The 24,395-nt window shown below is 34.9% G+C and overlaps 1 protein-coding gene across 1 annotated transcript in view; it reads right to left on the bottom strand.

Moving 5' to 3' along the window:
• The window catches only part of CCDC73 (coiled-coil domain containing 73), a 105,708-nt gene that overhangs the window by 21,188 nt on the left and 60,125 nt on the right, over positions 1–24,395 (bottom strand). Inside the window, 9 exon segments of the mRNA XM_064452805.1 lie at positions 349–453; positions 2,890–2,949; positions 3,303–3,431; positions 9,621–9,700; positions 12,523–12,658; positions 19,393–19,431; positions 21,378–21,452; positions 23,260–23,295; positions 24,063–24,134. Coding sequence (XP_064308875.1) covers positions 349–453; positions 2,890–2,949; positions 3,303–3,431; positions 9,621–9,700; positions 12,523–12,658; positions 19,393–19,431; positions 21,378–21,452; positions 23,260–23,295; positions 24,063–24,134 — 732 coding nt within the window.

The following is a 24,395-nucleotide window of genomic DNA, read 5'->3' as shown; positions in this document are numbered from 1 at the left end:
TGTGAAGTATTTTCCAGAAAAGAAATTTATACCTACATGAAAATTATCAGAAACAAATGTAATAAAATAATTTTATTTCAAAATACTTGAAAGCAACCCCCAATGTGTTCGTGTTTTACCCTCCAGAAATGGCTGATAAGAATGGCAACCATGATTTACTTCAGGGGGAGAACTAGAAGAGGGAAACCATAGACTGCACTTCAAGGTTCATGCTGACAGTTCAGGAGCTGAGGGAGCAATGGAATTGAGGTCAAAAGTTCTGAAAAGCATACAGATGTCTTTAACAGTCCTGGACTTAAAAAATACATAACAGATAGTAGCAGCTTGTCTAATCAAGAAAAATCTGACCTGATATTCTTCTTTCAGTGCATTTAATTCACTTTCCATTCTAACATTCGTTTGGGTTATTCGCTGAAGCAGCTCCTGCACACATTGTAGAGAGCTGAGAACTTCCTTAGTAATACAAACAAATTAGGATATATTGAATAAGATTTTGCTTCTGAAGTCTAAACATTAGATAATTTGAGTCTTTTAGATTTACTTATTTATTTTTTATTTTGCTGGTGTTTACAAAATCATGTATTAAAAAAATCTACTCCAATGTCAACATTGGGGAAGGGCTTGTAGGAAGAAATCAGAAAAATCCAGGTTTTTCTGGCCTTTTGCTTTGGAGAGATAACATTATTATAACTTATTATTTTTCAGAGAATTTTCTTAAAATGAACAATCCATTGATAAGTCAAACATACTTCAGTGCAAATCTGACTAAAATATCAAATCCAAATTGATATTAAACAATTAATTAAATCAAATTAATTAAATCAAAAAGATATTATTGAATCCCACTATGAGTTCAATTAATCTAACAGAATAATTTTATGGTACCATTTTCTGGCAAATATGGAAAATCCCAGAAAAATTACGTGACAGGCAACTAATCACTTCCATGAATGGATCACCCTTGTGTGACATTATTCTGTATCTCCTGGATTAAATCCTAATAGATGTGAACTACCACACATCAGCTTTGCATCATATGGTGCAAATACATCAGATTTTGCTGTCACTATCTGAATTTTTGTGGTGCTGTCATCAAGACATTATTGTTACTTCAAAAGTTCTGAAAAAAAAAAGAGCCGCCCAAAATGAGTTGATTGAGGTGGTTTAGATTTACAAACCCATGGGTGCTGCCATTAAGCTTGTTGCAGTTAGCTGAAAACATGGATGGAATGGAGTCAGACTGTCATTTTATACTAAACACTACAAAACTAATTTCCAAAGATTCAGAGACAGAGGAATGGTCTAGCCAAGCCAATATCTACTCCATAAAGACCAGAAGAGCAGTTACTAAAAGACCCGCAAAGGAAAAAACCCTGAGTTTCAGGCAGAAGACAGTCTTAAATGTGTTCAGTTCCTTCAAGATATATTGAGAGAGGAATGTATTATCAAAACAAAGCACTCTCATATACTTGTAAAGAGCTTTCAAATTTATCTATTTTGGGTTCCATTGTATACACAGATACAGCTATCTACTAAAAATAAAATAATTATTTTGGGTGTACTCTCATTCCTTTTCATGCATGTATACTCTTATGCAGAGATAATATTTTTGCACTGAAGCTTAATTTATCTTTAGTGCAATTTTACATCTAGAAAACTGAACCACAGGGATGTGGAATGGCTTGCCCAGTGTCATCTGACAGGTCAGTAGCAGAGTTGACCATGTCTTTTAAATCCAGTACAGTGTTCACTCAACTAGGCCAGATTGCTTCTCTGCACCCAGTTCAGTGTAAATCAGCTATAATTTAGATAATATATTCAGCCTCAGTCCAAGAACCACTGCAGCCAACATCTTCAGTACATTCAGATGGTGCATGTCTTCTAACCCAACTTCTTGGAGAAAACAGGAAGTTCATCTCTATATTAGAGTCCTCCCCAGATTTATACCAAAGTCCCCCATATGTTAAAACCAACCAATCAATCAAACCTTAGCAATTCACAGAGAACAAAATAGAGAAACAAAACAGCGTCCTCCTTAGAAAACATATATCAAATATGCATATGAATTATGCTACAAGCAACTTCATGCTCTTAGTGCATTCAGGGCTGTGGGAGTAAGGAGGCCTGAGCATGTGTCTCATAATTTCCCTGTGTTTATTGGCAAGTATTTTTAAAAAGCAAACTCAAAATGGAAACAGGCTTTTACGGACTAGAAGAGTACCACTGGATTAGCCTTCAGTGAGAGTTCAGTGCATATACAAGCAAGTTACTGCTTTTGCCCCTCCCTGAGAACAAGAGTGATACACTTCTCTGACATGTTTGGCTTAATGAACTTCAGAATGAAAATTCTGGAACATACCTGAGTTTGCAATAGAAGACAGACTTAGCTCTGTTCAGCTATGGAAATTTGTAGCTTAATATCCTAAATATATATGCTCTGTGTGAATGGTACACCATTTCCTTTGTATATGATTGACACATGATTCCAATTTTACCTGGTTTCAATACCAGCAGTATTACAGTAAACTCTTGGCAACGAGGAAGCAGAACAGCAAGCATATTATGCAAAACTTATTGCTTACTTATACTGAACCGGTATGTAAACAACTATTTCTTGGATATACCAAATTTCTCCCATCTGAATTCAAAGACAAAAGTTAAGACTTGGAATAAAGTGTCAAACAATGTACTTTGTTTTGCTAATACACTTTCTGAAAACTGAGGAGTAAGATCCCATTTATGTTAGTGTTAAAATATTTTGGAAGAGTAAACAAGTGAATTAAATTAGTTTTGATAGCTTAGTAAAATAATTTAAGAACTTCAAATATAAAATACAGCACATATATTCTTAAGTGATTTTTAAATAGCAAAGTTGTATTAACAACTCACCAGCTTTTCTTCTTTAATGTGAGTGTTTTCTTCTTGAACTTTTTTACTGACTGCTGTCTCCTTAAAAAGAACATGAAGAACAGTAAAACGCATTTAATATTACTGTCTATTTTTCTTTAGTAATATTGTGTTAACATGACATCGTGAATCATCATGAGGCTATTTAAAGAAACTGAATAATTTTGAAATGTCTTCTTAACTATATGCTTTTAAACTATAAAATTATACTTATATTCATAGCATATTTACTACCCTAGGAAGGGTCATTCTGGAAATAGTTTTTTTATATTGTATCTGCAGTTAGTAGAAAGGAATCACTAATCTGTACACATCAGAGAGATCATTACCATGATGTTTGCTGAACGAACAGAAAATATCTACCAAAAATTTAATCTGTTTAAATTCCAAAATACCATTCTGATTTTTTGTTGCAATTCTTCAAACTGTTTTTCCTTTGCTGCAAGATTGATGTTTTCTTCTCCCACCCTGTACTGAGATGTGACCTTGGACCTTATCAAGTCTGTAGTTGCTTTCTTCAGTTCCTTAACACAGGAAACACATATAAATAGTTCATCCAGTATAGGCATTGCAATTCAAAACAAAGACAAATCTTTTAAACTATCCTAAGTCATGCCCTTCTTTTAAATAATGTATGGAAACAACAGAATAAATTAGAGGAACTGAAATTTGTAAGACTACTTGGTAAACTTTAAACTTGACACACATGGCGAAAAGTTTATTTTCAGAGGTAAAACATTATTGTGCTAATGTTACTCCACTTGAAGTAGTTATGATAATTAAGCATTTTGTTATTTTCTCTTCCAAGAAATATATTAAAAGTGGACATTGAGTTAGTATTGGTAAAACCTCCTACACGAGATATACAATAGGAATAAAGTACCTATTATAACTACTGTGTATGTTCCTGGGAATCAGGAGGAAAAAAAGGAAGAACAGTGACTATCTGGTAAAAACAGGAACTGGCTATAAATTTGGAGGATCTTTGCTTTTCCTGAAACATTAATTACTTAATCTCAGGAGAATGCTAAATTAATTTTATATTAGAGCCTTCTACAACATGATTTTCCTTTTAAAATATGCCTTTGATTTCATAGTCTTTATAATCTTTTAAATATGCTGCTCTCTTTTTTTGGTATCTTGTTTCTAACCAGTTTATTCCAAGCTCCTAGCGCAGGAAATAAACAGCAAATGCTTTGATCTCATTAAATTACAACTTATAGTTCCTGGAGTCATAAATATCGTGCCCTGTTCTCCCCCACCCCTCCCATTCTCGTACAAGGTAGTCTGTTTAATATCGCTCTCTCCTTGAGCGCTCTGACGTTTACTCAGACAAATAGCAGAGGTTATGAATGCTGTTCACAGATAGTATCAAGAATTCTTCGTGATGCCATAGTGGTGAACCAAGCATTCAGAATGGTAATAGTTTTATCTAACAACTAAGTTTGATCTGTTTAACTTTTCTTCACAAAAGTGGAATTCCGTCTTATCACAGACCAATGGTTTAACTGTTCTGGACAAAATCATATAACAGTACAAAAGAAAAAGGGAAGATTACCTTGTAGCTGAAATTCACAAATACAAGGTTTTACAGAAAATACAAGGATAGGTACTACTTTTAAATAAATCTTTTTTTTTTTTGCTAGAGGCTTTATTTCTCATTTATTTTAGCCATAAATAAATCTAAAATGATTCAGTAAGTACTAAGTGTAAGTGCAGAATCAATTATAGAACCCAAAGACAGCAATGCTTTAGGATTGTGATATTCTGTAACCTAGGAAGGCTTTTTCCATCTTTTGCAATAACAACATATATTAGCTGTGCTATTTTTACTAGAAGGCTCCAGAATGAAACATGCAAGGAACGTCCTTACATTTAAGTGGCAGAAGGTGCAAGCAGTTTTAACTTTTTAAAAGTGAAAAGGTGCACTGTGCCGGTCTTTACAGAGAACTAGATTAATGGTATACAGAACACAGCTAACAGGTTGTGTGATACACAAGCAGGTGCAAAAGCCTGCTATGGATCTGAGACTATATATTTTCCAAAACTCAGTTTATTGTGTGCAGAAAAATCGTACTACTTATTTTGTCATGGGGAAAGAATAAGTTGTACTAAGTAAGTTATGTTCTTAAGGTAGAAAAGATGACTGGATTTTCTTTATATATCACAGGTGGATGTGTATAATCCATCTGGAACCAAATCCAGATCTGCTAATCTAACAGAACTGTAGGTGGGGGGGGGGGGGAGGGAAATAAACAAACCCACAAAAAAAACCAACCACCAAAACCCAACACAATCCCCAAAATAACCAATATAAACCAGATCACCAAAGATAATGGGAAAGTCTTCCATGGTGAGTCAAAGCACAAGCTATGTAGCTGCGAAAATAATATAAAATAATTTTTTACATAAAAGATGTATATTTTCTTGTACTCTGAAATTTAAAAAATCTTCACCCCCAGAGTTTTTGCTTATTTTTCTAGTAGCTTCCTGTCATTAATAAGATCACTTGTAATATTCTGAACCCTATAAATTAATTGAATCTGGAAATAATTTTATCAGTTTTGGGGGAATGCTAAGAAAGAATGATAAGGCTTTAAACCAATTCCTTTGATGTGTTGCTAGCAGCCAATGCTGGGGGACACGATTTCAGAAACGCTTCAAGCCAGTGTAACTCAAGAGTGTCACAGAAGAAACAGTTCTACTCCTTCAATGTATTTTCCTTTTGCCAGTTGATCTAAGCTAAAACTTACTACCTTTTTTTTGGTAAAATGTAGTTTTTATCCACAAAAAAATTTCTTTCTACTTTCCCTCAAGGCCACGCAAATACATGTGCCAGCATGAAGTGGTGGTGTGGAACTAGAAAAGCAGCCAGCGCAGGCAGATGTAACTGCTTCCAAAGACAGTGCTGGTACCTTACACAAACTTAAAGTGTATCCAAAATCACAACTATATCTTTTTGCTCTCTTCCTAGACCAGTGCAACTCTCTTGTAATCTTTCAGACCTCGAGCAGCAAACCTTTTTTAAAGGTTTGTTTCATTCTGCTGCTTTTCTTGGTCAGACTTCAATGCAAGCATTTTCATAGTTTCCCTAGTTTACTTTTATCCATAAATGTTGAATAGCATTCACTAACTTCATATTCCCATTAAGAAAAAATGTGTGAGATCATCCTGGTCTGAGTCAAAGTAATGGCTGTGATAAGAGCTGACAGCCAAATTAAGATTTTGGTACTAAGGGTAGTCATTCCCACTCCAGCACTGAGGCTATAGAGGAAAGAAGTTTGAACCCACAAGTTGTCAGAGCTGTTAGAGGTCAGTCAAGTCTCTGAGGCAGATAAAACCAGCTTTATAAGTTGTCCCAACTTGTGCTGCAGATCTCAGGACTTCTTTCAGCTATGTAGCAAGTGAAAACAGCCTGGTAATGCCTCTTCCAAACCCTTCTAAGCATCAAAGTTTTCTCATTGCTTTGTATCTCTTGTAGGTCCCCTCAGCTCTACAACAGATACCCCGACAAGGGGAAACACCTGACTGCTTTAAGGTCACTTTTGCGATGGTTAGGCTAAGTACAAGGTAACCACAATGAAACTAAACTAGCTCAGGGCACTTCTTACTGGGTCCAAGCACTTCTTTTCTCGTCTCTTACAGAATGACCCAAAAGATGAGCCTGCAGCCTTTCACAAACAGAACAAGTGCCATTACAGATATAGTTCAGATACGCACTGTCTCATTACATAACCTTCCAGAAATGTTTTATAAGCAAATTGTTGAAATAGGGAATATTGAAAAATGGGCTGTATTTTTTCTACTATATTGACAATTTTTAACTCTGTTTTCACAGAAATTCTACATTTTGAGGTAAAAGGCGTGTCTATTATTTGCAACTTTTACTAATAAACTATATTTACAAATAAACAAACCCCCAACTTTTTGCCGAATAAGGCATTGCCACAGCAAAGTGCTGCAGCACTATGAGAATATTAAAAGGCTAAGAAATTAAATTCCAGTTCAGTTTTACACCAACATTCAGAATGGGATGGACAAATACTGAATGACCAATAAGAAATTCAGAAAAAAACAGCATAAAGGCATTTCTTGGTGAAGTGAGAAAGCCAGATTAAGTTTCAGTTAGCCCCTTCTTCTGCTTATCTAACAGTATTTTATTTAAAATTCATCACCCATGACCTTAAGAATCAAAAGTATGGCTAAAAAAAATGGATCAAGCAATATATTTGATTACTGGAGTACACAAATCACTCTCTGTTTATCTCGCACACCTCTGTTACTCACAGATTTCACAAATTTCTTTTCCTACCTCTCAAATTAGCCTCAGAGAATTTAAAGTAATGAGTTATTCTTGGTTCCTTAACCAAAAGCAACAAATCTAATTCACTGTGAAGTTTAAAGATTTCTAGAACTCCTAAATTCTTATATTTACAATAAAGATATGCTGCATTTGAGAGGAATGTCCTCCTTTTTGTCACATAAAAATTGCAACTCCTTTAAAAAAGGAATTGTACAGTAGAAGTGTACTCAATGCACACAAGACTAAGATGTCCTCAGACCTTCATGGCTATGATGCTATTAGCATTCTAACAAATATGGCTTTTCTATAGAGGAAAGTTATCACCACTGACAACTTCCAATATTTTTCTGTTGCTCTTCCATCCGTCAAATATTTCAGATAAATATATATAGGTCATATATACAACATACAACACCTATAATTTGAATTATGTAGCTAAATAAACATTTCTAAATGCCATAAAACCTAATTGTGATTTTTAAAATTAATTTTAGAATTTTTCCAGTGTTCTGCTTTACTGTTATTGTGTTTCTCAGTCTCTTTTTATGATGGTAGAAGTTCTGAAAACTTTGAGATCAAACAGTCACTTCAAAACCTGATCTTTTTGACACTGAGGTTTGTCATGTTATAGTGTAGTATGTAACTAAACAAATCTAGATAGAATTAATGATTAATCTCTACTGTGGCTAGAATAACTCCATGTAATAAATACAAAAATTAAGTAAAGCACTAGAGAAGTTAAGAATGAAACAAATGAAAAAATCTTAAACTGTCTCTATTTCAAGATAAAATTTAATTTAAGTCAGGCTTCTAGAGGCATCACACTGCAAAGAACCTTAACAATAGGAGGCTGCGTGGTCTTAAGAACAAAAACCAACACTAGATTCAGGAAGAGTTTTTAAGTACTTCTGTACCTTCAAATCTCCTTTTTCAGGCAAACAAAAGTCACAGTAGGTAAACATCCAATTTTTGATCAGTTTAACCCAAATATAAAATGGTCATAGTCCCTTCTCCTCATTTAAAAATTATCTACTCCCCCATCCCTTTTTGTTTTGCAAGAAATTCACAAACTCAAAGGGAGGAAAAAAAAAGTGGAATAGAAAGATAAGGAGATACGAAAAAGATGTGGTATGGAAAGTGTTGTGGTTTAACCCCAGTCAGTCCCCACACAGCTGCTCACTCACCCTCCCCCTCTGGTGGGATGGGGGAGAGGATTGGAAGAGCAAAAGTAAGAAAACTTGTGGGTTGAAATAGGAACAGTTTAATAATTTAAATAAAGTAACAACAACAACAATTATAACAGAAAACAACAAAAAAGAGGGAGAAGAACAAAATCCAGGAAAAAACAAGTGATGCAACCACTCATCACCTGCTGACCAACGCCCAGCCAGTCCCCAAGCAGTGATCACTGCGCACCCCATGGCCAAATCCCACCAGCTTATATGCCGAGCATGACATCATATGGTATAGAATATCCCTTTGGTCAGTTTGGGTCAGCCATCCTAGCTATGCTTCCTCCCAGCTTCTTGTGCGCCTCCTTGCTGACAGAGCATGGGAAGCTGAACAGTCCTTGACTTACTATAAGCAGCACTTAGCAACAACTAAAACACCATTGTGGTATCACATTATTCTCACGCTAAATCCAAAACACAGCACTATACCAGCTACTAGGAGGAAAATTAACTCTCCAGAACAGGACAGAAAGATACTGAGTTTACAGGACAATTTTGACTTCAGAGGGTCCCTTCGCTCTTCTCCTGTCAGCATTTAAGAAACAGCTCAAAGGCAAAAGAGAAATTTATTCTTCCCACCGTTATATATGTTCAAGAGTGTGACTCAGAAACATGCCTGGCAAATAGTAGTTTCTGAATGGATGAGGGCAGAAAAGAGCTTAAAGGCCAGGCAAATTCTTTGTCCATAGTACCACTATTATCAAATGTCTCAGTTGTCCTGTCACAAAACTCTCCCATTTCTGATGGAGATTCAGCTACACTTTTCATCCTACATTCAAGCTACCAGCATTCTTCTATGGCAACCACTCTTCATGTTCTACCTCTCTTTGACTAAACTGAAAACACCACTGCTACCTTTCCATATCAGATGGGAGAAGCAATGACAACACAGCACAGGAAGAAGAGAGGTCACAAATAATTAACAAAGAACAAGTAGTATGCTGTAGAGGTAAATAAAAATCACCAAGTTACAGAAACTATTCAGAGCTGCTCAAAGTTTAATTGGTATTCATCTGAAGTATCTGTGCATAACAAGGGAGCATAAGACTAATTTAGCTATTAGTCATAGAATCAAGAACAGTTCTGCTGCTTGTCCACTGCTTCTGTAAGTACTACAGCAGCTTGTAGAAGTCCCAGAGAATCCTACTTATCCATTCAGAAATGCACATTATACTTACTTCCTTCAGATTATTTATTTCAGTCTCTTGTCTTTTATTCACTGATGCTAGTTTCTTATTGAGCTGTATTGCTTCCTGTACTTTAAAAAAAAGTTAAAACATGTTAATATATACTTTCATATTTGAAAGATTATTTGATTTATAACTGAAATGTATATGTATATAATTTATAAAATAATTAAACACCTTCATGGAAAGGAGACTAAGACTGAAAATACGACTCAACTACTTTTTCTGTATAGTGTGATACTACACTGGAGAATCACATCAGGTCGTACCAGTCGCTCTATACCTCAAACAATGCATTAAGACTGTTCTGTGTGTTGGTTTGCTATTTTTTTAATATTGTAATTTAATTTTTAGTGTCATCTCGTATCACTTTATTCAGATCACTTCTCCATTAGCTCTTAATCTTAGGTTTGTTTTTTAACTAAGGCTTTCCTTGTAATTTTCGGATGAGTTTGATTATTTTTAGAGGAACGTAGAACATAATGAACCACAGAACATTCAAATAATTGGGTTAACAAATGTACAGACTTATATACATATAGGACATGGAAGACGGAAACAGCAGAGGATAATTGAGAGGAAAACACTATGAATAATCTCTGTCCCTTTTGAAAGGGAAGGGAATTTTCTCTTAGACAGGGTAAGATATAATTAGGAAATTGCTTGAAGTTTCACAATGAAAAGCTGAAGATATTCACTGGTCCCTGTACTTTTTCAGTCACCTCTACTCAGTCTTAGTATTTTGATCCTCTGAGGTCTCTCTTCAGCCTTTTCTGTTTCCTGGTTCCTCTTCATTCACGCCTAATCTTTTTTCTTTATTTTCTCAGAAAGCTCTGGCACAACACTTGAATACAAGAACTCTAGACAGTGCATCACACCCAGAAAGTTCCCTCCTTTTCTCTTAAAGATGGTAAGCGTCATGGGGAACGATGGACAACAGCCTTACAATACAATAAGCAATTCTGCAGTTTTATACGAGAATATGTGCTTAGCAAATGAAAATACTCAAGAATGTAACAAATATCTTCTGATATAACTTAGAAAAAAACTACAAAAACAAGCAGGTAAAAATTGGTAAAAACTCTCTCCTATCTTTCAACAAGAGTAATGTGTTCACCCTCTAGCTTTAAAATACTAATACTGGGAAATCGAGTAGGCTATAGGTTTTAGATTTATTACAGATTGCGGTATTTCCCCTACACAGCACTATAACACATCAATTTTCATTTTCTTGTTTCCCTACATACTGTTTTAATACAGCAGATAAAGAACAACAGCTTATAAATTTAAACAAATTGCATAAAAAAGGCTCGTATACTTTCTGCCTGACTTTTCCACTGACTGCAGTTTCTTGATCACAATTTACAAGTTACCTACATGCCTATTGCACATCTTACATACTGCAGTGCAGATTGAATTCTCTCTGCAGTAAAAAACACACTAGAGTTAAATTGGTGAACAGATCACCTTCTTGAACAGAAGCAGTTAGTAACATATTTAATCTTTTCTACAGGTTCATTTTGCAATTACTGGTAAATATAAGTAGAAACATGGCAAAAAGCATTTATATATGGTTCAAATAGTGTAAATACTAAGAGTGAAAGTTATTTTTCCATGAAACTGCAAAAAGACTTTTCTGTATCTGACATAATAGAAAAGCCCTGTCTGATGTAAATAAAGGGAAAACAAAGCAAAGTTTTATCTTAATTTGTTTTTAATATTAAATATTGACCTATTAAAAATTTGAATATGAAAAGTAATGTGAGTTGCTGAAATATCACAAATACACATAGAACATGTTACCAACTTATTCAAACTAGATCTGAAAAATTATTTGGTTTCAGGCAGGGAAAAAAACTTATAAGCTTCAGTATTTGCGAAGTTTTTTGGTGTTTTGGGGTTTTTTGTTTGCTTGGAGTTTTGTTGGTTTTGAGTTATAGAACTTCTTTCCCTTCCCTTAAAAAATAAGACTTATTTTTATTTACACGCTGTGTAGGTGTTTACATAGATGAAAACCGCAGGCACACAAAACAATACACAAGTCCATATTCTACACATACACTGTGATGTTTGCATAGAAATGTATCATTTGTTATGAGAAACAAGGACTTATTTCTCCAATTAATAGGTAAAAAAATTTAAATGAGGTATTTTTATTTCTTGAGCTTATCAGCTTTATTATTTTATACATAAAATTATATATTTATATAAAATAAAAGTATATGAATAATAATTTTGTTATGTTTCAAGACATGAACAGGGATAAGGTACAGGTTTATAAAGCTTGACTAGCCATATAGTCAGAATCTATATAACAATAACTGCACCAAATTATTCATATGACCCTATTTACTCAACTGGTTTAAGGTTTTGTATTTCTGTACAACAATAGAATTTTTATTATTTCATTAATGTTTTCTGTCCATTTCCCAACACTGAACCTAGTTTAAAGAGCATTCATTTCCCATTTTTTGCTAATTCCTTTACTTTCACCCCCTCATTTGAGCTGGTACAACTGTTTATGTTGATTATGCTGAATGGCAACAGGGATCTGATCCGAATTAAGTGAAATCTTTTTCCAGGAAGGAGTGGGTCTGCTGCTGGATTGTTTTGAACACAAACCAATTCCTAGGTATAATTTACCATGTGGTCACACCTACAAGTGTAGCAGCGTATCAGCAGAGAGCAGAAGCAGCATGGGGTCTGTGCTGCCTAACCCGGCACTGTCTCAGAAACACTGAGGAAGCTACTGAGACAGAGTCATTGCCAGCTGGTGTATTTGATGTTAGGCACATGGTAGCTGCTATTTTTCTGAATTGGCAGGTGTCTCCAACTCAGCATTGTCAAAACACAGCAAAAATCAAATGCTGGAGTACGTTCAAGACATACATACCACTGTGCTCTAGTTTTTCATGAACGCCTTTTACAATTCCAAACTGACATGCAATAGTCACATAACACCTCTCAACCTCATTCAGCTTCTTATGATGCTCCTCTTTTGTTATTAAGTGCATCTGTAATTTTTGATCCTGTTAGAAACATAAATGAAGCACCCACTTAATGATAGTAACTAGCATGTATAGGTCAACTCTCCAAATGTTATCATAAGAGCATAAATGCAAAATCATTCCCAGAATATCTCAGTTGTCTACTTCACATCTAATGATCACTTCCCATTTCCAGATAGCACCTCATTCCAAAGACCTTCACCCACAGGTGAAGTTAGATTATCAAAAAAGCACTTTAACATATTTTCATATGCTGTCCTTTATATTTAGGAGAACTTCCATGTAAATGTCTGCAGAACTGTATTAACTGTTTTCAAATCCTGGTTCCAAGTTTTCCTTTGTTATGTGTCTTAAACATGTTATTTAATCTGCCATTGTATTGTAAATATAGCCTCACATGCTAAAGCTGCCTGTGGTTTACACTTGCCCTCCTACCACTCAGTACAGCATTGCATTCCCTCATTCCTTTGATGTAGGATGATCATGGAGATTAATGCAGTATCCACCCCACAGCAGCTATTCTGTACCTGCTCATGTCTTTGGCTACAGTTTCAAACAGTGCAGTGGCTTCAGCAGCTATACGTTTGTACCTGATTGCGCCGGCTGCTTGTTTGTCCCTACTATAGTATTAAACCAAGTATACCACGCTTTCAAGTTGCAGTAACGCAACAAAATATGGGGCCTGTTTAAGAATTTTAGAGGGCTTAAATCACAGCCCCACAACAACTTGTCCTAGCATTTTCATAGAGGAGCACTGGGCAGAGATCAGTAAGGGCTGGAGACATTTAAGAGCAGGAGCATCTTAAACTTTGGCAACAGGGCTAGAGTATGCATCATGAAAATAAGGCCTATAGGCATTTATTCTTTCGCGTTACACAACAAAAGCAACCTATTATGCAAACAGTGTACAGTCTTCTCTGTAAAGCCACTAGTAAAAGTACTGTCTTCCTTTTATGGTCTTAAACACTTCCTGGCATAACATGGTTTTAATTAACAAGGAAAAAATTTTAAGCTATATTGTAATACAAACTCAAACAAAAATATTGGGTTTTTTTCAATACAGCATTGTTCAAAGTATAGGGCCACGATGATAATCAAGGGATTTGAGCAGCTGACATGTGAGGAGAGCCTGAGGGAGCTGGCACTGTTCGGCCTGGAGAAGAAGTGACTCAGGGGGATCTTATCAATGTGTATAAATACTGGGTGGAGGGGAGGAAATACAGAAGATGCAGCCAGACTCCTCTTAGTGGTGCCCACTGACACAAAGTGAAATACAGTAAACTTCACTTAAACCTGAGGGGAAAAAAATTACTGTATGGGTGGTCAAACATCGGAACAGGTTACACAAACAGGCTATGGAGTTTCCATCTCTGAAGATACTAAAAACCTGACTGGACATGGCCCTGTGTAACAGGCTCTAACTGACCCTGCTTTGAGCAGCGTAGGGTTAGACTAAGCCATCTCCACAGATGCCAGACAGCCTCATCCATTCCAGTTCTGGGATTGTTAAAAATGACATGGTGCAACAACAATTAGGAGAGAATTTGTATATTTGACACACCTAAATAAAAGAATTTCAACATGCTTGCTATAAAAAGAGAAGTGCATCAACCACTTCTAGAGAGCAGCGGTGACTTTGATTTAGATTAGTGAAACTAATGCAGATTAATACCACATGCTTCCCAGAAATATTTAAGTAACCTTATCGTGAATAGTTATTAATTCCTCAGTATCAATTAGCAGTTGTAATATGTTAAAGATGAAGAAGTTCTATTTTAAGATTATGCATCTGTAGGGTTTTTTTTCTAACTACTTTCTTTTGTAAGCATCTAACACTATTTTTACTTCTATTCACATCTTGGCCTAAGTAATATCTTATGATAATGAACCCTACATAGCAATTAAGTAAAATGTATTTAAGTTTAATGAATTTTACCAATCTCTCTCTCTTGTTTTGTGAGGGGGTGACTGAAAATACATATTCACAGGAAACTATATTCAGTGACACATGTCACTGATTTTTTTTAAAAATTATATGTTATTCTTTCCTTCATATACACTAAGCTTTTTGTGTTCCTCTTTATACTGTATTTTTGTTAAAAGCTTTGTAGGTACTATTTGGCCAGTTTTTAAAGTAATATTCTCTGAAGAGAGTAGGTTAAATGAATTCCTCAGAAAAGATATCCATTTATTTAGACATCTAATCTATTTCTAATCTACAGTAGAGCAACACAGCAATTACAATGAATTGGGCCAAATTCATCCCTGCGTGTAAAATCAGGTTACACAAGGATGAATCTGGCCCCGTCTGTTCGGCTTCTGTAAGGCTCCATTTCCATACAGTAACAAATGCAATATATGTCCAAGCATCAGAGGATAATAAAAGCTGATAGTAATCAAAAGCAACGACCAACATAAGGCTAGCAAAACAGGATATACAATAAAAATTTCTCATGTTTTATAAGGTATGAAATTAAACACACTACAGCAAATGGAAAGCCATAATGGAAGCACTGGTAAAGAAACACCACGGCTTACAGAATCACTGCAAGGAATGTAGGTTGTGAATGTTCCTATAGTTTCTCTTTTGCCTAGCCATAAGTAAACTGTTGAAGAACTGTGCTTAACTAAAGCTATCATGTGGATTTTATAACAAACAAAAAAAAAAAAAAAGGAAGAATTATATTTGTTTTTCCTGGTAGTCATTCAGGTGTATTTATTCTAAGAGATCAACGAAGAGGGAGGCATTGTTAATATGAAACTGGAACAGCTTGTGGCAAGAGCTGAGGTTTTTTGCACTTTCTTTTATATGGATTTTTCTTAGTGTTCTCCCAATTTCTTTCTTAACTCAGCAAGACAGTGTTAGTCCCTCCTTCTCACTAGAAATATGTTTTGTTGTTTCCCAGGCCTCAAAAGTTTTATTAAGAGTTTACCACTTGCCTAAATATGATTTTTGATGGCAAGATGATCTCCAGGCTTAGTGCACAGTAAAATAAAAGCAGCCTGGTTTTCCTTCTGACATCCTTCCCTGAGTATGTGATTCTTCTGCTCACAGCGAAAAGGCCTTAAAACATTCTTCCATAGAGGACAATCAAGAAACACCAGGAGACACTGCGGGATAGGGAGGGTATGACCCTGGAGTTGGAGTAAGACCCACAGAATCTTGGTTCTCCTTCCTAATGTCTGATACTGCAAGAACAGAAATTATTGCCCTGCCCTCCACCAGTAATAAAGATAAGCTGGGATGGGGAGTGGAACTGATTGTGGCCATATGGTCTGTTGAGGCACAATGATTTCTTCGTGGAACTAGACCAGAGAAATACTTCAGGGTCAGGTAGGTGACCGGAGGAAGACCAACAGGGAATTGCTCATATCTCAAAGATGTTCTGGAAATGGAGTCACTAGTCAGAGTTACACAATGAAGCAGAAGGTGGTAACTGGGAGGTGAAAGTGTCAGAGAAACAAAGGAGAAATAAAGGCATGGAGACCTAAGGCAAATTAACATGAAAATTATGCAAAATGTTACCAACAGTAAATCTTCAAAATAGAAAAATTTTCCACAATAGTTCCTTTAGTTACCACCATTTTTCTACTTAAAAATAATTATTTTTAATTTATGCTGTATCAATGCCTTCTGACTGTATTTTTAAACCACATCATATAATTACAGGCAAATTCCTAAAATATGTGGAAAGGAAATAAAAATAACATTCCTATCTTAGATTATTAAGAACTTATTAAAAACCAACTTTTAAAATTACATCTATTTAACATTTTACAGGAATTCATTTTTCATTCATTTGGCAACTATATCTGTATTAGAAAACTAAACAGTGGCAGGGAGGCTTTCAGGAAATGCCTATACTGTTGTTAAATTATCCCTGACACATTTTGGCCTGTGCCAAGTAGCACTGATGTAAGCAGTTCCTGGGCACAGTTCAGGAGACTGTCTGCTGGGAGCAATGTGGGTTATTTGGATGCAGCTTCCCTCATCTGAAGAGCAGTAGAGTTTAATGAACCTAAACCATTTCATATCACTTGACTGCAGCTTCACTAAATGGTCTCGCAAGCATTTAGTTTACCAATATAAACATAGTCAGCAAGTGAAACTAGACTAATTACCAGCCATTCACAGAGTTAGTCACCCCATCTACTTTACTCATTAATACTGATGCACTGAATCACTACCTTGTAGACATTGATGTCTCCCATTGACTACACAGAGATCTTGCACTCCAAATTTGCTCTTCTGAGCTGCACACAAGATTTCGTCTCTAAACCATCCAACACTAGCCTTAATCTCATCCTTCTCTTTTTATATTTTAGCCCCATGACATATAATTAAGATTTAGGTACGGCAGAAGACAAATACCTCTAACCACTCACTCTCTCAGACATGTCCATGATCAGCCAATGCAAGCTAACAAGAGAACACATGAACAGATGAAAAATTTACTTTGGCAGGTTATTTTTCCTACTCTATATCAGGTTTTATTCTACACTCAGAGTTCTAGCATTCTACATTGTATCATCTGCCAGGAAATTAATGGAGGAGGAAACGAATACCTGACTAAGGCCATTTTTCTCCAATTATTTCTTAATTTCAGCAGGAAGAAAAAGAAGACAATACAGAACTCACACTCAAGCTTATTCTCTCAGAGAACTAGCTTTGTAGTAATCATCCTGTATCCTCCTGATTGAATGAGTGCTACTATTCATATGCAGTGAGGTGCAAAGTGACTACATCGCACACAATAATCACCACTTGTTGTGGAGACAAAGGAAAGATGGAAGAAAAATAAATCCTTTATTTCTTTGTCTCTATACAGTCTTTCAATACGAAACAAAAAAATTCCACTATTTCAAAATTCTAGCAGATATCGTAAGAATTATATCATCACCACAATTTTCACATAAACGTAACTGGATAGCATGCTAAAATATGGTGTATATGCAATATATTAACATTACATATGCTAGACTAAAAAAACAGAATTAAAGGAACAAAACCAGAAAAAATGCTATATCAATAAGGCGTGCTCAATCCCTAGCACAAACAAAAGCTGCTTTACTGACTGGCAGGGTTTCTAAGGTGCCAGAATAAACTAAACAGCACATCTGCTTACTTTCAAAACACTAGCCAGGGCATGATCTAATCTGTCTTTACCAAACTTGAAATTGAAATAGAAATGCATCTCAAATGAATCGTTTGGAATTTCATCCATTTTACTTTTAAAAGTTTTGCCATTTGTGATAATTGACTAAGAGAGTCTACAAGGACGACGACTACTACTTTGATCTCTAGAATGTACCATTTATTTCAGTGTAACTACTCAAGCAGTAAAGTTAGTAGAATTTGACCCAGTCTAAAACTGTATGTATTAGCCCGCTACTGCTCAAGGTTGTGGGAAAGAATTCACTTCTGTGTACCTTGTGGGTTTTTGTTTTCATCATTTCATATCAAAGCATCTTCTATAAATATGACCAAGCTACACATGTTATGTTTAGTGCTACATGCAAAAGAGGATTTCTAATATCTTGTCCCCCAGTCAAGAGAATTTAATAACCATACTCTGAATCAAAGTCACAGTACCCTGATGTTTTCAAAATATTCAAATAACCAATTATTGGAGAAGTTTATAAACATAAAGAAGATATTTGTTTAAGCAGCACAGTTGTATTTCCAGCTTATAGAAAAGGTGTTGTGATTTAAATAGTCTCACTCATGTGGAAGACCGTGCTTGCAAGTTATGAAATAAAGGTAATATGTGAAATGACCTAAATATAAGTTCAATAATTTTGTATGTTTTAAGCACATTTTTAGATTAGATGTATTTTAAGAATAAATATAAGTTAAAAGTGAAGTAAGACAAAACACATTTTATGTTGCCTTTGATCTTTAACTTGTAGCCTTATCTCCCAGGTCAGAGGGCACATTATTCAATTTCACCATATTTTGTGTAAAACCACTGTAGCGTTGAAGATGACTTTCAGTACAAATGTCATGGTACTTAAAGCTAAACTGGACCTTAGTTTTTTGAGCTTCTTAATTAAAATCACAGTTTGTAATGGTCTGACAATATTATCTTTATTCTTTCCAGTTGAGCAGCAGCAGAATTTTCACAGCATTTATTCAATCAAGCTTAGCAATGTTTCTGCAGCTCACTCTTTCACTTCCTAAAACAGACAACAGGGTTCAGAGCGACTATGCTGTCACTCTATATAAATTTATTCCCTGTGTCAAAGGGAGTAAGCTGGACTGGATGAAATCTAAACTGTTTGGGGGAACTGATGTTAAGAAGTAATTCTGAGAAGAGGAGAGAAAAAGAGTGAGAGGAAAAACATTATCAGACCTTCTTAAGAAAAAAAACCCTAAGAAGTGCTTGGAATTCTCTATTACTTCTTTGAGAGGAATATGCTAGACCCTGTAAGTATAAGGGTAATATATTATTCAAATCACAGTCTATAAAAAAATCTTTAATCTATAAAGAGAACAAATGTACGAATTATATTTTAATTCAGGGAGAGAAAATACCACATGATAAACAGCAGCTATCAAGCTACAAAAAACTAAAACCATTGTATTTGAAAGTTTTTCAGATTCAAAGCTGATAGCACCTCTTCTGTTTATCTGCAATAATTATCACACACCATTTAAGAATTAGAGTTGGTTAATATTTGAGTTATACTCCAAGCAAACATTCTCTCTTCATAAAAACTGTTCCTTCTTTCTTTTACTTTTATTAATTTCTTACCATTTCATTCAGTTTCTTTTGTAAAGTGTATTTGGAAATCTGTAAAATGAAAGAGAGCTATTAATTAAACTGTAGTTACATTTTTTCCAATGACAACCTGCATATTATTTAATTTAAGATTAATAAGATTTAATTGCATTTATTGCCAATCTAATAGAGTAATTCTGGTAATAATAATGTGTAAAAGGACTACAGTCTGTAAACTAGACCCTTAGAAATAAACAGGTAGGAACACAGAGGTAGAAAGGAAAGTGTTCCCTCAAGTTCTAGAGGAATATAAGTGTGTTCCCTGTTGGAAAAAAGAACTCTAGGTAGATACTCTGAATGGTGGCATATAAAGACCGCATTGTACCAATCTGGCATGCTTTAGTAAAATAAGACTGATATTTGAAGTCGTTAACACTTTTTCATACACCACTGACATCAGAGAAATTTGACTTGTGTAATACTTCAGATTGCAAAAGCTTTAGTCTCTATATCTCTTAGAACGTTTAAAGAAACAGTGACAATATCTAGAAAAAAAACCCAAAGTGCCAGAGAACCCAGTGTGTGTAAATCTTTTACAAAAATATTATTTCTAGAAAAAACTAAGCCTAGAGGACAATCGTTTTGAGGTAGAATTCTGACTGTCTGGGTAGAGAGGACTACAGAACTGAATTAGAAATTCCTCACTCTTATTTCAGGCTGATTTCCAAACAGTTCTTCTGCATCCCCAGGTTCATTGTGATCCCCTGCTTCCTCAAGTCACAGCAGAATTTCCTAGATCTGAACTATACTGTTACACAGATGTTTGATCTGTGAACATTAAACATTTAATGTTAAGTGCTTTTTGAAATTTCTGTTTTACCTTACAAAAGAAAGGCCAGTGGATTGTTTCATTACTCTTGCTGCACACATATCATGTTCAGCAGACCATGGAGGGATATTCTACATCATCTGTGCTATGCCAAGGTTTGAACAAGGCAACAAAATCCTTTACAGCTATTGCACAGGCTGCCATGGGAATAAATTTCTTTTGCTCCTAAAATACCTTCAGTGTTAACTAAATGATTAAACAAATAGTCTGATACCAAGTAAATGCATCCCATCATAAGATAATGTTAAGAACCACACGTTGCAAGATCAGGGGTAATAATCCATTATAACCATTTTGTTTACAATAGAATTAATTATTATCCCACCCAGTTTTGGGCAGAAAAATAATTAGTTCCTGGCAATACCTGAAATCTGGCAAAGCATTACAATGCTAATTCTTTTCTGTGTTGAACAAAAACCTTCAGAGTTCTGCACTTTTAATCCATTTTCAGCATATCTGCCTTGGTCTTTAAAAGAAAACTAAATACTAGCTATGTATGCCCCTATGTCTTCCGTTATTTCAAGTAACTGAATCACGGCCACAAGCGCTCCAACACCATGTAACAATATAAAACACAATACAGAAAGAACACCAACCAGCACCAAAGTAAATTGTGCATTTATCCAACAATTTTACTTTTACTGACAAAGAGGCATTGGAAAGCTGTGGATTATGTGGCAAATACAGAAACCTCCTACTGAAACAAAGGAAAATAATAAAAACCACAGGTAGCACTGTGAGTTGGAGGCCCTGTATGAATACTTCTTTCTGTTTAGGAATCCAAAATCAAAGCTTCTAGGCAGGAGAGAAGAAGACAAGAATAGAAAGAGGAAGACTATGGAAATGAAAAGAAAGCACATTTCACACACTATTTGGACTTTATTGAGTCCGCAGTTCTTCTGGAGGAGAAGACCTTTAGCTGGAAGGTTAACTTGAAGTAGTCTTGACGCTGAAGACCAGAACAGAAGCTCAGTGTTAGAAAGTAAGGCGTACATGTACTAGAAAGATTAAATGAGAAAGCCTGAAACACCCTCTTAAAAACAACTGTTTTCTTAACAGTGGAAAAAAACTAAACCCAAACCACTTGCATACCAAGAAAAAAGTTATTTCAAGAAAAATAATAGTTTACCTGTAATGCTTTTAATGCTTCTTTCAGTCCAACAATTTCTTTTTCTTTTGTTTCTACAGCAAGTTGATATTTTCCCTTTCAACAAAAGCTGTACTTCAGGATTTGGGCAGAATAAATGCACTTACAAGAATTTATCGACAAGAATATTATAAAAATAAAGCAGTACTCTGCTATGACAGAACAATTCATTGGTGAAAATAGGTGAAAATTCAGCTAAATAATTTTAATATGTACATATATATTGCTATAAAAAGAAAAGTGAAAACACGATAGTATATTTTCACCACTTATCACTAGTCAGTAAATTTTAAAATTTTCTGTCCTGGGAGAGACAAGCCTGACAAAGGCAGAATTAATAAGTTACTTTAGTTTAGAGCAAAGATACTAAAAAGCCAAGAAAGTATCAGGTAAATCAATTTTCTTAACCACTGTTGCAGGGCCTTCACAGAAAAAACTGCCTCAGCTCTTCCAGTCCACAAAGATTGAACTGTAATCTGCTATCACTAGAATTACTAGACACATACAAGCACGTTATATTTATATATATATGCCTGTGTGTGCATATGTATATACACATATATATATGTATATGTGTGTGTCCACACACACACATATATATATGTATGTGAATAAAATCAAAGAACTTCAGTGGAATTACATCAGGTAAGAATCTTGGGCAGCAATCAATACAATGGAGAGCAGGATCTAGATATTGGAGAATACAGCAGGGAAAACAAGTACATCCATTCAACCACCCCTGCGTGTTCCATTTGTCTCTAACGTAGTGCTGGTTGTGCAATCTCCTGAAACCACCTTGATGAGTAAAAGTACATATAATATAAACCGGAGCAAAAATTGGTCTTTGCATTCAAACTCTCTCCTGAAACATTACAGCTTAATTTATTCTTTCAGTTTTTTTGGTATAAAGTATTGAAAGTACTATTTGATTCAACGGGAGTGTTTAGAGAAAAAAAAAAATTAAAATCAGCACACAATTTAATTCTGAAACAGTAGCTGTCATTGAAAATACAAATCAAGGACTACTATGTAGGTATGTGTGGACAAACAGAATGTCTTAAGAAGAAAAACCTCCAAATACAAGCAAGAAAATAACTTGACCAGATAATATAAATGCAGCAAAAAATATAGTTTACTTTGATATACTTTCAAACCAGTTTCACCTGTTTGCAAACTTCTGTGTAAGTTCTTACTAAACATATAGCATACTCATCCACTTTTAAACCTTGGGAAATTTAAATGAAACAATAGAGTCCATATCAAGACATTCATTGGCTTCACTGGTGGAAACAGACTCCTAGTATACCAAATGCAAATCATTTATTCAGAAGAGGAAGCAGGCACTCAGCTTGGTATAAAAGCTCATGTAGGTAAGAAAAATCCCAGAAATTCAGGCTTAAGTTTATCTTCTTCAGTTTAGTTCAAGTTCCATAGGAAACCAGCTCAGGTAAATCAATAAAAGACCTATTAAAATCTGGTTGTACTAAACCAAATAGAATTGTTATTTTTTGCTAGTACGTGAAAAAGGCTTATGACAATATGTCCCAAACCCCCAAACTAAAGTAAGTTTTATATAGCGTCAATATAGAACTATCAAAGAACAATTATGTCCCAACTGGTTTTTAGCATAAGCAGATTTCAAAATGAAATTTCACAAGTAATTAAAAAACTTCTACAAGCCATAAACAAAATACGAAAAGTAACAGAGTTATAAAGAAATATCTTTTGCAAAGGCCATAGCAAGAAAAATAATTTAACTGTAATATACTTAGTTTATACTTAAAACATGTTTGGTAAGTTATATAGCATTATCATTTGCTTATGTGCTTCACTGGATGACGAACAAGTAATTTTAACAGAGTACCTTTTCTTCTTCCATGGCAAACATCCTTGCCTGTAACTTGGTTGTCAGTGGCATTAAAAAAGAAGAAACAAAAAATCAATACATCACATGGGATTAATTTTATTTATGCAACTTGACAAGACAATATAGTTATATCACCCTGCATAGTGTACTTCCTGGGGTGTTTTTTAACTATAGTAACTATGAAGTCACAACCAGCCAGCTTGTGAATCACAAATTATTTTTTCAAGAAAGAAAAACCTGATTGCTTGTCAATTTCTTTCTTGTGTGATATGATTGTGGGGCAGCATTAGTGATAAATTCTTCATCACCACATGCAACAGTTTCAGTTCCTATGACTGTACTCTTCAAGTTTTTCAGTGCTCACATTTCTAATTATGTATTATGGAGAAAAAACCTGCAACCCTAATTTGAAAGACTGAAACACACTTTCAAATGTCGAACAGAATAAGTTCTTTGGCAGATCTGTTACCATGGTCTATGAATCTAACCTTGTGGAGGACATGTCGGGGGGGGGGGGAACCCCCACTGCCCAAACAGAATAAAAGAAGCATTATCCTTTTTAGGAATTTTTTGAAAACTAAAAATGAAGAATCCCAGGAAGAGTGGCTTAGTGGGAAGAACTGTCAAAATACAGGCATTACACTGTGTTTGGAAGAGAGAAAAAAACCTGATTTCTTTGAGCTGTATATTCTAACATTTTATATGCAACAGAAAAAATTTTAGTACCAACTGATAACTTGTTATTATGCCATCCTATTTTAAAATCTCATTGTCAAAGCTAGAAGGCCTTATTTTGCTACCTGTTTTTTAAAAGCTGCCATAGCTTCTTTGTTTTGTTGGTGCAATGTGTCCATCTGATGCTGCAGAGTTTCCTGCTCATGTGAAATAAAAATAGTATGTTTTAAATATTATCTTACAGCAAACCATACATATAGTACTTCAAGAAAAAACCTGATTCCTTGTTAAATATTTTTACAAAGACATGATTCATTAAAAACAATATCTGAGGACTAAAATAGACGTATTAACTGGTAATCATCTTTTTGGTAGTGGCTTCTCTTTAATTTATAGCTGGTAACAATTCTCAGTTCTGGAATTCAGATTTGTTGTTGCTAAGACTTCTCTAAGCAACT

Source organism: Phalacrocorax carbo, chromosome 5 (genome assembly GCF_963921805.1).
Source record: "Phalacrocorax carbo chromosome 5, bPhaCar2.1, whole genome shotgun sequence".
NCBI classification, from domain to species: domain Eukaryota; kingdom Metazoa; phylum Chordata; class Aves; order Suliformes; family Phalacrocoracidae; genus Phalacrocorax; species Phalacrocorax carbo.
The sequence above is the reverse complement of the archived record's forward strand: the minus strand, read 5'-3'. Positions and strand labels throughout refer to the sequence as shown.